This window comes from Akebia trifoliata, chromosome 13 (assembly GCF_017979445.1).
Source record: "Akebia trifoliata isolate Shusen 1 chromosome 13, ASM1797944v1, whole genome shotgun sequence".
NCBI classification, from domain to species: domain Eukaryota; kingdom Viridiplantae; phylum Streptophyta; class Magnoliopsida; order Ranunculales; family Lardizabalaceae; genus Akebia; species Akebia trifoliata.
The window spans coordinates 30,257,843-30,275,904 of NC_141387.1; the positions used below are offsets into that span (position 1 = coordinate 30,257,843).

At 33.2% G+C, this 18,062-nt stretch overlaps 1 protein-coding gene across 6 annotated transcripts in view; it reads right to left on the reverse strand.

The window, feature by feature from the left end:
* LOC147388266 (protein HESO1-like) overlaps positions 1-18,062 on the reverse strand; it is a 30,243-nt gene that overhangs the window by 2,333 nt on the left and 9,848 nt on the right. For 5 of the 6 annotated variants that reach the window (XM_086419980.1, XM_086419984.1, XM_086419982.1 and 2 more), the window contains 5 exons: positions 12,411-12,599; positions 6,873-7,049; positions 3,684-3,868; positions 3,338-3,433; positions 1,430-1,496 (listed from right to left, as the gene is read on the reverse strand). In XM_086419980.1, the coding sequence (XP_086276106.1) occupies positions 1,430-1,496; positions 3,338-3,433; positions 3,684-3,868; positions 6,873-7,049; positions 12,411-12,599 (714 nt within the window). The remainder of the gene's footprint in view (positions 1-1,429; positions 1,497-3,337; positions 3,434-3,683; positions 3,869-6,872; positions 7,050-12,410; positions 12,600-18,062) is intronic. The other variant, XM_086419979.1, reaches the window with a different exon arrangement.

Here is an 18,062-nt window from a genome sequence, read left to right on the forward strand (position 1 = left end):
AGTCTTTTCTACAAGCAGTCCATATATTTTAATTGTATTTTATAAATTTTATTAATAATTTAAGAATAAATTTGCACAAAAGAATACTTCAGTTGAATTTTACTCTTCATCTAAAACTTTCCACCGAAATCTTGCATTTTATACGTGAATTTTTTTTTTTTATCAAAGTTTACCGTTCATTGCAATATTTCATGAAATGAATAGTCATTTCCACCAAAATATATGCAAAAGGAAACTGCAATTAAATTTCACGTCAAGCCTTGTGGAAATGGAAATATTTCGTGGAAATATGTCAAAATTTAACACAAACCAAATGCATCGTTAAAAAATCCCTGACCACAAAAAAAAACAAGTTTAATAAGATTTCAGTTAAAAATTCAGTGGAAAAAGTGGTAAAAAATACAAGAATGTCAAAAGATCATCCAGTGAGAAGTTCGGATTTAATGTGGTCTTAGTCCAAAAATCAAAATAAATACCACTTACACATATGTACACAAATCCATGATATAATACACATCTAGTAATATAAGTGTAGAAGTATTAAATCTATATCTCTTCCCTTAGTCTTATAATGTAAGCAATTTTTATGGTTTCCAAGACATGTATATCAAGGTCTCAATAAAACAACAACAACAGCTAAAAAAGAAAAAATCCCTTTTTCTCTGAGAAGTATAAATAGAATAACTGGTATCATCCACTATTCTTTAATCTCCATAAACAAAACTGACTTTTATTCTTGAGATATTTTGAGAAATGTGAAATTACAAGGTTGTTTCAGATAGTAGCATGTTTCATTTATTGGTGATGTTTGTGACCATAGTGGCGGTCTAAAATGTTTTTGTAAAAAAAAAAAAAAAATGAAGTGTTTCTTTTCTTCAAGAAGACGTGTTTAAATGGAGATTCCCTAACTATGGCCCAACCTGTTTCTAGGTACTTCCAAGGCAAGTGAAAATCTGCTTCTTGCCTTCCACCCTTCTAATATAAAATCCAAACATGAGCTAATCCCAAGTTATTCCTTTAAAACAGAACCCATCTTATGATCATGAGCCTAATATTGAAACTGATTTTGAAGACTTCAACAAAACAAGGAAGGATAGAAAACTAAGATATTGCCTCTACCACGAAATGTGCAGCATTGAAAAAGTCAACCTCTAACCTGATGGAAGGTGTGCACCTTACCCATCTTCTTGTACATCCAGGTAAATTCACTCAGAAAAAAACAAGTCCTCATAAAAACTTTATCAGAGATGAAATGCCCAAAACAACATACTCAGAGACAAAAGTGGAGGAGTTTCTGCTAATAATGAAGGACAACAAAAGAAATTACTTTAAAAAGACTAGATGAGGCCCTGGAGACAGAGGAATTTACTTATAAAAGATAAAATAGGTATAGAACTTTCTTAAATAAATGTTGTCAAAGGTCACTTACCTTTAAATAGGGCAGAAAAAGGAGGTAATATGGGAGGGTCTCGAGTCTGCATCACCAGAAAAGGACACTAGGAGGGGTCAAAAACAAGGAATATATCTCTTGATATCATTCTAAAGGGAACAAAATAAATGGTTCTAGAGTTGGCCAGTGAAAGGAAAATTTTCAGGACCATGAACAGTCAATCTACAAGAAGTATCATGGTTATTAGAGTTAATAATTTCAATAATTTAATAAATATCTCTAAAATTCAAGGACTGGTTCATCCCATTTATTGATGATTGAACACAAAAGAAATATTGCAGTAACCTTGGGGCCAGTTGCCTGCTATATTGAAAACCAGTCCATGGAAGGTTATTATTTCTAATTTAAAATTCAACATGAGCAAATATTTATATTTATTAAGAAAATAACGAAATGGCTTTCTTTTACTCTTCAGATTTTCAAAGGTCTCAAATACACGTAAACATCTTGCTTGATATGTAGTGCAAAATGTAATATTTATCGTATCATGTGTTTGCCCATCTAATCTAAATGCAAGTTTACCAACTGGAATAGAATCCCAAGGGCAATTTTTTAGGATACGTGAGCTGGAATTGCAAGTAGTGTTAGAACAAGCTACCGTGAGTTTGCACCAGTGATTGTATGGGTAGGGTGTGTGGAAAGGTAATCAGGAGAGTAGATTGAGTTTGGAGAGGAATATAAAAGGTTGGGAGAGGAAATATGATTCATTATTGGGAGATTGATAGAGGGTGAGAGATAATTAAGTCCCAACTTCCAACCCTATTTGCTTTATCAAATAGAATAAAGTTTAGTATCTAGCTCAGGCGAAGAAATTTTATGGAATCTAGGCCCTTGAAAGAACTTTATTGATTGGGAAATAGATTCTGTAATTTGAGTGATTGATGTTATTGTTGAAGTCCAATGCCCCAAGGAAGTGAGGTGGAAAGAAACGAGAAGGTGTGTTTTCATGCTTAATTTTGATAATCAATGCTCTTCCCTAACACATTATACAAGTGTTCTAAATTTTCTTTATGGGTCTCATTTTTTGAATGGTGTGCTCTAGAAAAATTTCTAACAATTGATCACCTTCTCACCCACAAAATCATTATTGCCAAATTATATGTCTAGGGCAACTGGTGATGATGTTAATCAATGCTTGATTCATTGTCTAGAAGCGACATCGGTATGGTCTTTTTTTTCTTTTCCTAGTTTCGTATGTTTCGGACAATATCATCCTCAATGTTGGGTCTCTTTACCAGCTGAGATAATCATATGCTTTTAATGCTAGAGGCAGAATCATTTGGAGAAAACTCCTCTTCTGCAATATGTTGGAGCATTTGGAAAAAGCACAATACTAGATCCTTTGAGGCAAAGGTAGAGAAGCAGTAGGATATTATTTTGGCAGTCAAGGCCAAGTTGTTTTATAGTTTTGATTTCAAAGGAGTACCCTTTTGAAGATTTTGGTTCAGTTTGGATTTTGTATTGTTTGGTGCGAGTCCATAGTTCGAATTGAATTGGTTTTGTACTAAGGTGTGAGTTATAGGAGAGTGTAGAGTGTGACATATATATTATTGTTGTATTGTGCTTTCAATTTTATTCTATAATGGCAAAAAAGAAAAAGAAGAGAGAATAAATTCCAAACTTGAACTACGAAGTGGTACCTAAAAAAGCAAAGTCCACTTACTAATGAAAGAACATAAACTTTGGCTCCACCACTTAAAATAAAATAAAAAAATAATAAAAATAGGCACAAAAGCAAAGTCCAATAACTAAATAACAAATAAGACAAATAAAAATAAGTTAAAACTACACTAATGGCTATGATGTAAATTCAAGAAAAAAAAAATATGTGAAGCAGGTCAATATGGAACCATCAATTAAATTAGAATGTATCAAATATAAATGTACCTGCAAATGAAAAGCAACCAAGAGTATTATAGATAACGAGTTCAGAGTCCGATCTTTGGAACTATTAATGTCATATGCTTTCGCCCACGTTTTCATCTACAAAGCAGTCAAAGATATCATGGCATGTCATCGGGCAAAACAAAGAAGTCCTCACAAAAATTAATAGAAGAACCGAAAACAAAATTGTGGTCAGTGAATGGATGCAAATAATCATCTAAATTCATAATAACTGTAATTTAGGAAGGAAAAGTAAAGTGAGACCAGGCAAATTATGAATCATGAAAACCCGACAGTCTAACTAGTTGTGGTATAAACAAAAAAATAAAATAAAAGAGAAGTTCATTACCAAGAAACATAATTTCTGAAACCTTTCATCAATTGAAGAAATAATATAGACAATCTGGGATTTTGCAATGCCATCCTTGTTTTCAACTGAAATATCACATTCAATACCAGTTCCACAATCCACAACTTTCAGAATAGGCACCTTAGCTTTCATTATTGGATGTACACCAGACACATGTCCTCTCCCTGAAGTAGGAATGCAAAATTAAGTACACTAGCTTAATAAATTTCTACCGAACACATTACATACTGTAGAAGTTTATGAAGTGTATTTAATGTCATTTTCTTGTTTTTTTTAAACATTGTTAGTTACCCAAAAATCCCCACAAAGGTGAAAGGAAGACTTTAATAGCATGGAGTCAGAAAATATCTAAAGGCACATGCCATGACCATAGTATTAAATTTTGACACATTTCCATGAAATATTTCCATTTCCACAAGTTCCGTCACGAAATTTAACTGAAAATTTCTTTCTGTATATATTTCGGTGGAAATCACTATTCATTCGTGAAATATTTCGATGAATAGTGAATTCGGCCCAAATTATCATTTTTAGGTATAAAAATGCAATATTTTGGTGGAAATATTTCGATGAATAGTAAATTTCGACTGAAATATTTCCTTTTTTGAAAAAACTCATAATTGCTTTTAGGAAGAACTTGTAAATTATATATAGTATTTACTAATAAAAATTGCATTCATCCATTAGTATAAATGAATTATGATTAGTTAGTTATATATATCATCTTATTTTAATCTATTCTAAGCATATCAGTACATTTATATAAGCACGCACACAATCAACCATGTTTCAATTAGTTGAATACATTAGCAATTTATTCATACTTAATCGAAAAATAAAAGAAATATAATTACACATGAATGCAATACTTAATAGTTTCTTCATTTTAATGTCTTACATATTAAGTTGTATGTAGTTAATGCAACATTATTATTCTTATTTCCACTGTCAGCCTCTCAATACATGTACGTATGTGTAGCAAAATGTTGTTGATATTCAATTTCTTACTCCATATGGTAGTTTATTGTATTTTGATGACTTAACGAGTGTGTTTTAATGCCTATTTTATCGTTTCCTACAGGGTTAATGAAAATTTCATCAATATTTCTGTCATTTCCACATTCATCGAAATATTTCCATTTCCAGACTAACCGAAATAGACATCGAAATCGAAATTTAATACCTTGGCCTCGACCTATTATACTAAGACACTTCAACGTGTTTAGCAAACCCATATCCAAATGATATGAATATACTATAAATCATTCCTAATAAATACTGGATACTTCACGGGTAATGTTACAATTCTCTCATTTCTTATTGTTCTGTTAGTTATTTTCATATTTCATAATAATTTACTTGTTAAACACAAATATATATATTACTATACGATATAAGTAACGCTACAAAAAAAAAACCATAAAATAAAACTTCCTTTACATTTGGCATGATTTGAATTAAAAAAATTGATATCAACCTAGAAAACCATGGAATAAGATTTTAGATAATAAAGTCGTATCTAAACTGTAATTTTTGGACATTAATATAGAGCTTCAAGGTTATTTCAGTCATTTCGACCTAAATATGACAATTGCAGCTTGAAAACTTCATATCATGTAAATCAGAAAAGAAGTAATTAGAAATTCATTATTTCCACCAAAACATTTTGATGATAGGAAAGAATCGAGTATAAATTCCCCACTGAAATCCACTTGATTTTTTACCATTCAGATCGTCCAGCATAAATCTTGCAAAAGCATTAACACTATCAAATTTTGAGCTAAATAAAAAAGAAGAAAACAAAAATTCTAAAATTGATCTTTATAGGAGATTGCAGCAAAACTGTGAGGTTGTCAATGAAGGTTCAAGGTATTGATTGGATCACCCATTAAACTTCAGTCACTTGAAGATTTTATAATATAAATAGGCTCTAGGGATGTAAATGCGCTTATAATAATACTCTGGGGGAAATGGATGTGGAAATTTGGTTTAGAAGGTGATGGCCTCTGAAGAAAATTATTGCTGCATAATATGAGTAGAAAAATCTAGGATGAGGGAGTGGGAGTCCTCGATTATTCTACGATCGTAGTGAGTGGAAGGTATCTTAAATATATTTGGCGATTCGTCAAAAGGCATAAGGTTTACAGTGGGAAGAGGGGATGGAACTCAGTTCTAAAAGAATACAAGATAATGAATTCCCCTTGAAAGAAATCTCCCCCCGCCCCCCCCCCCCCCCCCCCCCCCCCCCTCTCCTCCCTTTTTGTTCGACTTTCCCTATAAGAAAGATAATCCAGTTTAGGAGTTCAATCAAGAAAGGAAACTCTCCTAATTCGACTTGGATTTAGGCGAAGAAAATACTAAACCGACTCAAAATCAGATACTGACGTGGAATGTGCACAGAACCATATATTTTTTTCCTTGTGTATCTCAAGGAAAAAAAAATCTATGGTTCTGCACACATTCCACGTCACTTGAATGTATTTTTTTCAGTAGCACGGTTCTTAGGAGAACTTTGAACAGTAAGGAAATCAACTCAATATCAATCCTACACTTAGCCCTTGATGTTTTATACTAATTCCCACTAGTTTGGATGGTCAGTCAGTTCTCAATATATGCTCGTACAATACTCTTACAAATAATTTTCAGTAGGATTCCCCAGCTTCTTTTGTTTCCGGATGAAAGATTTCAACGAAAATAGCCTTTTGTATGTGGACTCTTAAAAAATCCTAACAATTGATCATCATATCTCTTGTAAGTAGTATTGTTATAACAGTGGGGAATCAGTCAACCACCTTTTACTACATTTATTAAATGGGGTTCTTTTTTGGCTTTGTTTGGACTTTGGAGTTAGTTGGTTTGTGCTCAAAACTGTGTTAGGGACCTAGTGTATACGTCTGTGGGTTTCTCTTGCTGGATGATGGATTTCATTCTAGATGGGATGCTTTTACTCAAAGGCGATGAGGTGTTTTTCAGTTAAGATTCATCATTTAAGAGCTGGGAAGGTCATCTTGATCTCTTTTTTGGCTTTTATCTATCCTTATCCCCTTTTTTCACTTTCAATAAATGCAATATATTCATAAACAATGTTATAATACAAATAGGTTATAAAGACCAATTTAATATAATGAAAGAGATGAAGTAATTCAAACAGTTCAACATTAGAATTACTTTGAAGAGGGTATAATTGTTTTGCAAACTTTCGAAGTGCTGAAATCTTCTTCTCTCGTGGGAATTCAGCTGAGTCATTACTGAAATTAACGGATAAATCTAGATCACTTTTGGCATTGAACATATCCATTAAAAAGGAGCCAAACACCTCCACCACAGGAAAGTCATTGTTACTACCTGAAAAAAAACAGGAACAATTATCAAGATTCAAAATTATCACTTAAAGAACCACAACTTACCAAGAAAAAAAAGAGAGATGAAGAAATAGGTGGGACCTGAGGATAGATAAGGAATAATATAAATATATATATATATATATATATATATATATATATGGGTCCCGTTCGGCACCCAATCATTTACCCAACAATTTGCCCTACATGTTTTGTCCTACATGGGTTAGAAGTTTTGCAATAGGCTGATTTTTGGTGAGGAATGTCTCTATGGTGAGGAGATCATCCTCACCAAAAATCAGCCCATTCAAAACTTCTAACCCCATCACAAATGGTTTACAAAAAATGGACGGCCCACAATTTTTCAACTTGTAAACATGAGGTTAGAAGTTTTGGAATGGGCTGATTTTTGGTGAGGATGATCTTCTAACCGTAGAGATCATCCTCACCAAAAATCAGCCCATTCCAAAACTTCTAACCCATGTAGGACAAAACATGTTGGGCAAATGGTTGGGTGCTGAACATTTCCCTATGTATATATATTTGGCCTTCCATTTTAATATTCTGTGAAAAGCTGTTTCATGAAAAATATAAAATAATGAATGAGAAACCTAGAAACTTCTCAACATGAAGATTAAAGATGAGTTAGAAGAAGGTCATGGTAGAAAAGCTTGATTAATCCAAGTGTGCGACATTAAAAGATGGAAGGCATTATGAAATCAAGCAAGAAAATTCTAATTCTAGATTTTGTTGTAGATCTCAACCACTCCGAAACAGGTTTTACACAAATTAACTTATCTGTGTACACTCTGACTGAGAAAAAAGATGAAGACAAAGTTAAAATCAGAGGGAGTGTCTTGATCTTTGTGTGTGCATGGGCTGTTGGATTTATCTTCCCTCTTACCACCACCCCTACAATAGTTCTAGAAGTGTTTCACACTGAGAATCCCATTGAATGTTGATCGATTAGGATGAGGAAGGTCCATTCCAAAGGTAGCACAGTGTCGGTGGAGTGAAAGTAGAAAGGTAAGTCCAAATTATCAAAGCAAAGAGGTTACCAAGTAAAAAACACAAGACAATCATCACTCTAAAAGAGAAGTGGAGCTTTGATTGGAATCCACCAGGGCATAAATGTCCAGTCATTTGGTTTTCACCAACCATCCAAACAAATCATCACTAGGGTGTCACAGACATAGCTACTTGTTGTATAGTGCTCGTGTAGCATTCTAGTTAATCCCCTCGATAGTTGAAATCAATCTATCACCTGAGTGGTGGAGCAGTGGTTTAGTGAACTGGGTGTGCTCCCTAGGGTCAAGAGATCGAGTTTCTCCACTCACGATTTACCCAATATGTATGTTTTTTGTGGTAGGGCGTATCAGCAGGGTAATGTCCCCCATTTCCAAAAGGGATGGAGACACCCTGTCATATAGAAAAAAAGATAGTTGAAGTCAATCTTACCCCAATGTGACCCAAGGAGTTACCCCATAACCTATTGAAATGATGTAAGGCTCTAGCTTAAATTTAAGACCCCATCTGCTCTAGAACTTGCTGAAATGGGGAAGTCTCAGTTGAAAGATAAGCCCATTACAAACTCTGGAAATCAAAGGATAATTGTGTCCTTAGAAAACATGGTGAGGAGTGTAGACCGTAGGTATGGTAGAAACACTTGGAAATCTAAAAGGCCATACTTTAAAGTTTTGTATTGCTTCGGAATGTTTGTCCAAGACATTCCGATTTCAACCATGACCGAAACCAAATATTGGCCTTGAAAATCCAAACATTTACCTCGAAACATTGAATGTTTTGAAAATGCTTCGAAATGTTTTGGAATGTCCCAAAATATTTCGGTCGAGACGGTCTCGGCTTTTCTCCTAACCGAAGCATTACCTTGAGACGAGATTTTAATCCTTGGTAAAGGACTTCGTTAATTTTGTTGATAGAAACCGGATAACAGATCACCCAATCAGATCTTTCTTTTTGAGAGGTAAAGTATGCATGTCATTGGATAAAGACAACAATAAAGAAAGAGGAAGGCTCAAAGGTGGTTGAGACAACCAACCAAAGAAACTTCAAACAGAACACAAACATAATCCAACCTTTACAAGCCTGAAGAATCCACCAAAAATAGCAATTACAAATTTAAAGCATCCAACTGCAAATCTTCATACTAAGTGCCCTTAGAGTCAATAAACATGTGAACAACTTTTTTTGACAAACAAATGAGTTAGTGGTTAGCAATTAGTAGGTGTTAAAGTGTGTTTTGAACCCAGGTCATGGTTTCAACCAACTTAGCAAGTTGGCTTCTTCAAATGGAATATAGGAACATGATTCATTTGGCTCACCCCAAATCTTTGGGACATTGTTATTGTTGTATGAAATGTAGAAATGAAGATAGTTTTATGCCACCTGTAGAAACAGGGTATTTTGAGAGCTTGACAACTAAAAACATCTCTAAAACGCAATGGAAATTATCAAAATCGTCAAATTATGTCGCATTAACTACATACAAGAAAAATAGAAGACAACACAACGCACGGAAAGGTCACAACCACAGAGAACTTTGGCCCCCCTTGGTCTCCTTCCTAACCAAGAAGCCTCAAAGAACTGACACCTTATATAATTACACTATTAGGTCCACAACATGATGTTATTGTATCAATTATGATAATCTCAAGTATATGATATTTCTAATGCACATCCGAATTATAACAAGACCAAGTAAAGCACAGACTCTGATAACATTATTCATTACTAAGAGCATGTTAAAATGCTTAGGATGTATCTTACATGCAAAAATGATGCAATATGTTTCTTATAGTCGATCACATGATTAGAATGAAAAGATCATTTTTGAACATGTTGTTTTGTAGATCTAATGGAGAAATTGTTGATCACTTGCTTCTTTGGTGTGCCTTTACAAATGTTATTTGACAAAAGTTCTTCGTCTCCCACATTGCAAGGATGAGGCTTCAATAATGATAATGATGGTTGATTGACCATATTTTAAGTTGGAAACTCCAATGCCTGAAACAATTGTCACCCCATTTAATAGAAATAAAGATCAATCATATCTTCTAAGACAAGGACACACATTTGGTGTAGTTATCTTGAAGATAAAAGCTTTAATCTACCGAATGTCTACCATCCTAAAGTGCTTAAGGGTTATCCTTTTGAGCACCTTGCATTTTATGAGATGCATCATTTATGGTTCTTCTCAACACTTTGGAGATTGTACTTTTTTTTTTTTTTTTTTTTTTTTTTAACGTTTTCTGTTTTTGGTTTGGCGAGGAATATCCACACGTCCTTTCATCTTTCTTTCATAAACAAGGTGTTACATCTACCTTTCTTTCTTTAATATGATTCACCATTACTATTACTAATGAAAAATGTAAATATGGCCAAGTTTATGAATCAACATGATATGACTATAAAAGTATGGTAATTCAAAGGAAAGAAGGAAGGTATCAAGCCTAACATGAGACGTATATCCAGATATTTAGAAAATTAAGTAAAGTTTGGTATCAGTTTTGACTTGGTTACTAGTAAGACATTGGAACCTCCAAAAAAATAGGGAATGTGCTTACTGTTGTATTGTCAATTTGCAAAGCAATCTTCAATATTTTCTAAGTTGTAAAGGAGTGACTCAGAGTAAAGAAAAGGTTGATTAACTTGTGATAAGAACAAGGTGTGGGGTTTAGATCTAGAAAAAAACATGAAGTTCATAGAACCTTCACATTTCTAAGTTGTGAAGGAGTGAGTCAGAGTAAAGAAAAGGTTGATTAACTTGTGATAGGAACAAGGTGTGGGGTTTAGAGTCTAGAAAAAAAAAAAAACGTGAACTTCATCGACCTCTCACATTTCTAAGTTGTAAAGGAGTGACTCAGCATAAAGAAAAGGTTGATTAACTTGTGCTAGGAACAAGGTGTGGGATTTAGAGTCTAGAAAAAAAACGTGAAGTGCATAGACCCTTCGTAAAGAATTTGCTTCAACCTAAACAAGGGTGATAGGGTAAGACTCTAGATGCATTGTTCAAAGACAATCCTCTGTGCAAAGCATTCTTGATGCTCTACAAGATAGAGGAAAAAATGAGGTACTTGTTAATAGATGATTCTTGAGGCTAGTGGGTAGTATTTATTTGGAACATATATTTTAGGAAGAAAGAAAGAAAGAAAGAAAGAATACCTTTCTAGCTTCTCAAAAACATTAATTCCACAAGGAGGGGAGCAGGTGCATGAGAAAACTCTTATAAAGGAAAGGTATGCTGGTTCAAGAGAGCATTATATTGGTTAAAGCATCTTCCCAAAGCTTGGTTTGAGAGGTTTAGTGATTCTATGAAGAAAATGGGGTATGCGCAAAGTCAAGTCGATCAAACATTGTTTGTTAAGAGAACGAAGAAGGGTATCATGTAAATTATTTTGTGGATGATATAATGGTAACTGGTAGCAACGTGGAAGAAATCCAACAACTTAAGGAATAGTTGAGAAAGGAGTTCAAAATAAGGATCTTGGTACTAAAATACCTTTTGGGAATCGAAGTTGCCAAATCACAAAAGAGAACATTTATTTTCAAACAAAGTATGTAGTAGACCTACTAAAGGAAACTGGAAAATAGGAGCTAAACCTGCAGATAACCCGATTAAGCAGAGACATGACCTGAATGATTGAGATGGACAACCTTTGATCGATGATGGGTGTTTTCAGCAATAGGTGGGAAGGTTAATTTATCTGTTGCACAATAGTTGAGCCTTTGCTAAGCTAAAACATAATTTCAAACACTCCATTATCACTATTTTGGTGACTATTTTATTGGTGCAAACAATTCAAAGACTGTTTTTAATTGGGAAATGGTTTGTAACGACAATAGATAACTAATTGTGTATAATCCGATTGGTCTATTCTTACTATAGTCATAGTGACAAAATCTCTGATTCTTTTGAAAATTTAGCAACGATTCTTTCAATTGGCAATTTAGTCTAGATTAATTCATAAAGCTTTGAAAAATCTATTTTTATATTATATTTAGTATAAAAATTTGTAAATTTGTTTAATATATGAAATATACATTTTTATATTGTCCATACGTAATAGTATTTTTTTCTCAAAATTTCCAACTTTGCTTCCTAAATCCCAACTGTCACTATGGTTATAATCCCTACTATTGACATATGCTTGCAAGTTGGTTAACCTGGCCTCCATTTTTTGATAATATATAATATATCATATTTATTAAAAAGAACACCACCATTTCAAACAAATTTATAGATCTTTAGCCAATGAGCTTCAATAATTCCAAAATGCTTTACATAATTACAACAAAAAATAAGAGTTGTAGTGCTATCAGAGAAGTTCAAAACTAAAATGTTTACCATAGATCTCCTTTGCCATCACATTAAAAACACGAACCAAATCTCTCCGAAGGTGATAATCATCTGGTCTTGGGTGATTGAAAATATAAACATCATGAAGTAGTTCCTCGAGAACATGTATACAAGTTGGATTGAATGTAATACTTTTTGAACCCTTCAATTCAAGCTTTTTTGCTCTCTCGTGCAATACTACAAAAATGTTAACCATAAAACGAACAAGTCAAATAATAGGACACAATAATCTATGCATTAGATATGTCAAAGGCAACCAATATATTATAAACATTACATGGATACCCATCAAATAGACTGCAAATGGGTAAGAATAAAGTTGAAATTAGGTATAACTTATTAATTTTCAATCCATCTTAACCAATTCCTCATGATTTGAACAAGTTCAAGAAGTTATTAAGCCCTAGATATTGTGTAAACATCTGTGCAACAAAAACCAATTTTCAGTTCAACCTGAGTCCTTCAAAAACATGTTTGTGAATTGTGAGATGTGTTACATATTCTAAATCTGTTGCAAACCCTTATCTCTCCCATACACTCCCCCTCCAACCACATGAGAAGTGGGTGGGTGAGAATTTTCCTGTAACTACATAGGAACCACTAAAGTAGACCATGGTTGGTGGGGTCATATGAGGTAATAGGTTTGACTTTAAGTATTGATATTTTTTCTTCGTATGGTTGCCCATAAATTAATTTTATTTTGGACTTACTAAGTCCAAAACTTATTCTCTCATTTTCCCTTATTTTGGATCATATGGATGGTTAGAATTTAGAATAAACTTTAATTTTCTCTCTCCAGATGAATCATTTTGGACTCTTTAGGTTGAGAAAGTACTAAACATGCTTTCAGTTGAAATCCAACTGGAGTTGGGTTTTAAGTTGACTAAAAAGAAATGAGGAAGAATAGAGATAAAAGAAGAAAAGAGGAATGGGAGAAATAGGATTTTTAGAGACTTGTGTAGGGTTACCTAGGTCCTCATATATTCAAATATAATTGGAGTCACCATATTGCCCTTCCAAAAATAAGACCATACGATAAATAGTAAAGACAAATTGTTAAAACGGTAAGTAAGCCCTTTTGGGTCATCTTTCTCTCCCTCTCTCTTATTCACTATCTCAATACAAGGAAAGTTTTCTTGCTCTTTCTTTATCTTTGGATCTCTTTTTTTCATTATTCATCTTTTATTTATTTTTTTGGATATTTCTTTCTCTATCTGTAAGATAAAAATTTGAAGACTTGGGGGTAAATGAATTATTGGAGATATATATATTTTTTAACATTTCATTGAGTTTCGATTTGTGCCAGTCTTTCGATATGTTTCAATTGAAACAAACAAAAATATCACGATACAATCAATACAAATTGAAGTACCGAAACATTTTATTCTCAGTCTGAATAGTCTTAGAATGTTAAATTTGATACGATTGGGCCAATACATTCCAATACGGTACGGTATTTTGAACTTTGGTATTTTGAGTGGTTAAAGCTCATTGATGGTCTCCTTTGTTGTTTTTAGACCGTGTTTGGCTTGGCAATAAATTTTCAGAAGATGAGCAAGGTGTTAGTTATTGGGAGTATTCCAAATTCAGATTTTATTCTTGGGGCATTTAGATTTCTATTAGGGGCGACCTACAAAAGCAAAGCTACTGGCCCAGTAATTGAGAAAGTTGGAAGGCAACTTAGAACCTATAAAACAAGATATAGTTGCGAGTTTCGCAATTTACTTAATTTCTCTCTTCTATTAATGATGGACTCACCAAATCAATTAGGGTCTCGTTTGTTTGTCCAAGGAGCACGGATGCTTAGAATTTTGTAAGATCAAACTCACAAACCCAACTTTGTTGGAGAAATGGTTATGGAGGTTTGGCTTGAAGCATAGAAACCTTTGGAGGAGAGTTGTTAAGGCCAAATACAATGAGAAAGAGTTTGATTGGGCGAGTGGCATTGCTTGTTTTTCTTTTGGTTGTGGGTTGTGGAAAGATCCCTCTAGAGTTTCGTAATAGGATAAGTTTTGGGTTGGGAATAGGAAAAAGATTTGTTTCTGGGAGGATTGATGGTGTTGACCTTGCCTCTCAAAGAGCTTTATTCAATCTGTTTGATATTCTTCTAAGAAGTCTTTCGATCAGTAAATCTGATCCAAACTGGTCAACTCGACCTGACTGGTCATACTCGAATTGACCATTTTTGACTGAGTCAACTCGGTCTGAAAATTCTGGTCTTCCTTACGTAGATGTCCTACATCAAGTATTACCTCAATCAATTTTTTCTCATTGTGTAAATCTGATGGAAAGTCAGTCAAGCATCTGCTTATTCACAATGATCTGTTCCATGGTTCCATTTCTTATCTCTCTTTCACATGCATTGGTGTTTTCCTAAGTCGGTCTCCACTTTATTCCAGAGTTGATATTTGTTAGCCTTTTCAAATGCTAAAAGAGTTCTATGGGTTTTAGTTCCATTTTCTATTTGCTAGGACATCTAGAAGGAGAGGAAAAACTGAGAGTGTTTGATGGGTAGGCGTATTCTCTTCAAAAGATCATCATCAATATTTTGGGCTTCATTTTCTTTTGGTGTAAAGTTTTCAAAGATTTCAAAAAGGTGCTTTCCAAAAGTTTAATGTTTAGATAGGGTATGATATATGTAGACACCCCATTTTTGCATTTGCCTAATTCAATAATTCGTCACCTGATTGTGGTAAATTCTTAATGATGAGCGCAAAGAGCTCGAAGGCTCACTGTCCCCCATCTTTCCATTTCTAGTCCTTTCATATCCCCTACTCGTTGCAACTTGACATAGAAATTTACGCACCCTTAGGATTGCTACACCTTATACTCGATTTAGCAAGTATGTACGCTTAGATTCGCTACACAATTTCGGTAACCTAGAGACATCGCGACGTTAGGAAAATATGACCTCGAGACTTAAAAATAATCATGTTGGGACTAAAAGAAACCTCACGCCAAGATTCGTAAAAATATGCAAAAATCAACAAAATGTCGAAAATATCTCTCATGAATTTTTGACCTCCAAAAAATCTCGAAAGTACCTCCATTGCACTCAAAATATGATTTCGAGTCTAATGAGACCAAAATCGACGAAAACAAAGAAATTCATGAAAAATCATAAAAATGACCAAAATATCCCTCAATATCCAACTTTGACCTAGAGACCTTGATTCTTAGGAAAATAGGATAAAAAATCATTAACAGGATCATGCGTATTGGAAATCTAAAAATTTGAAATTTAATCAAAATCCAATTAAAATTCAAATTAAAAATTAATCGACCCTTGAAAATTTAAAATTAAAATTCAAAATCAATCAACCAATCAATGTTAAAATTAAAACTCGATCGACCAACCAAATTAAAATTAAAATCCAATCAACAAAACCAAATTAAAATTAAAATTCAATTGACCGATCAAAATAAAATTGAAAATGCACCCAATCGATGGAGGACTATCAAAGTATGAGTAGCGTGTGATCACCACTCTCATTCTCTTAAAAGAAAAGAGGGAAAAAAAATAAATAAAAATGTATAAAATAAAGAAGAAAGAGAAAAAAAATAGAAAGATTATTTTTTATAAAATTCTCCCACGTTTTGGCTGAAGGGCTGGACCTGGGGCTCTCTCCCACGTTTTAAAGAAGAGGTCTCCCTTTCTCACAGAGAATGCTCCCTCCCTCTCTCAATCTCTCACACGTTCCTAGCCCACAGCTTCCCCTCTACACGTCTTCTTTCTACCTCACGTCTCTCTGTGGCTGAACTTTTTTTCCTTTTCTCTGTTGATCCAATCTTGCAAGAAGAAAGCGTTAAGAAAAAAATAATAAGAAGAAAAGGGGAAAAGAAGAATAATGGAGAAAGAGTAAGCAAACACCATAGCTACCGTCTACAACGCCTTTTTCTTCTACGTAACCGTAGCAATAACATCTTCGTTTTCTCTTCTTCTATCCAACAGCAGCACAGCCACGCTTTGTTTTATCTTATTCTTTTCTTCTATTCCATACAACAGCAGCATAGTCACGTTTTTTATTTTATTTTTATATCATTTTCTTTTCTTCTATTCCACACAACAACAGTACAACAACGTTCTTTGTTTTTATTTTCTTTTCTCTTCTTCTCTTGAACACTGCAGCGATATCAACTTTTTTTTTCTTCTCGTAGACACCCACCATCACTGTCATCTTCGATATCTTCTTTCTTAAACACTTCCTACCAGCACAGTTTTTTTCTTACTTTTTATTTTATTTTCGGTCCTTTCTACAACACTCCAACAACAATATTATTACTGTCTTTTTTTCCTCCTCTTCATCGATTCAAGTTGCACCTGAGGGAACCACACCCAGCCACCACTTCATCATCGAGGTAAGTCTGCCAAAATTTTATTTTATTTTTTCTATTTTTTGCTCTTCTCCTTCTCATGCTTTATTCTTTTTTTTATATTGTATTTGTGTTTTTTATTGTTTTAGAATAATAATCATCACATAGCTTGGGTTATAGAAAAGTATTGTTCTTTTATTCTTTCTCATTATTTTTTCTCATATCAGTAGGATTAGGAATTATATTATTTTTTAATGAAATTCAGGATCATCATGCTCAAGTTGATTTTTATATGATGAAATTGTGTTTGTTTGAATTCTTTTGGCAATTAAAGTGATTCGAATTATTTTGATAGTTTTCATGTTTAGGAATGGATAATTATTCAAATTGATGGATTGTGATAAGTGATATGTGTGCAATGATTTTGAAAATGATGCCATGCAATAATTTGTTCGTGAAGTTGATGAATATTCAAGATGAATGTTTTGGAAATTCAGAAATTGGCATATATCTCTCTTGTTAATTTTGGAATTTCGCCTATGTAACTTGCCGATTTAGAAACTTTGATAATGTGAAAATTCATAAATTGCACATGTTTTGAAATTTTCTATTCAAATTTGAAATATTCTATTTTGAAAATTGAATGTTCATATTTTCTATTTTCTATTTTGAAAATTTTTGATTCATATTTTCTATGGTGGAAAATTCGTATTTGGAACTTTCTAATATGGGAATTTCATAATTTTCTATTTTGGAAAACACATTCATAAATTTCTAATTTAGATATTTCACATTTTAGTAACTTCCCAATTTAGAAGTTTTTGCATTTTCCTATTTAGAAATTTCACGTTCATGGAAATTCGGGATTTTCTAATTTTATATATATTTTTTTAAACTTTCTATTTTGGAGAATTCATTTTTATAAACTTCTAATTTGGGAATTCATTATATATTCTTAAATTTCTAATTTAGGAAATTTCAAATTTCAAATTTACTTCATACATTGCCAATTTAGCCATTTCATATTCATAATTTTCCTATTTGGAGAATTTTCATAAGTTCCTATTTCGGATGATTTGAAAAATATTTTCATGTGAACTCTATAGAACATATGATACGATTTGGGTTTTTTCAAAGTTTCCCCTTTTTATGAAATTTGAAGAATCATTTAAATAATGAGGACGACTTTAGCCAGAAGATTCGTTTAGCAAATCCGAAATCGATTGATGATGATTGAACCCTAGTTTGACTTTAGTCTTCTTATGTTGACCATAGGATAGTTTTGGATCGTAGTAGAGATCAATCATCTTGATCAGGCGGGTTCAG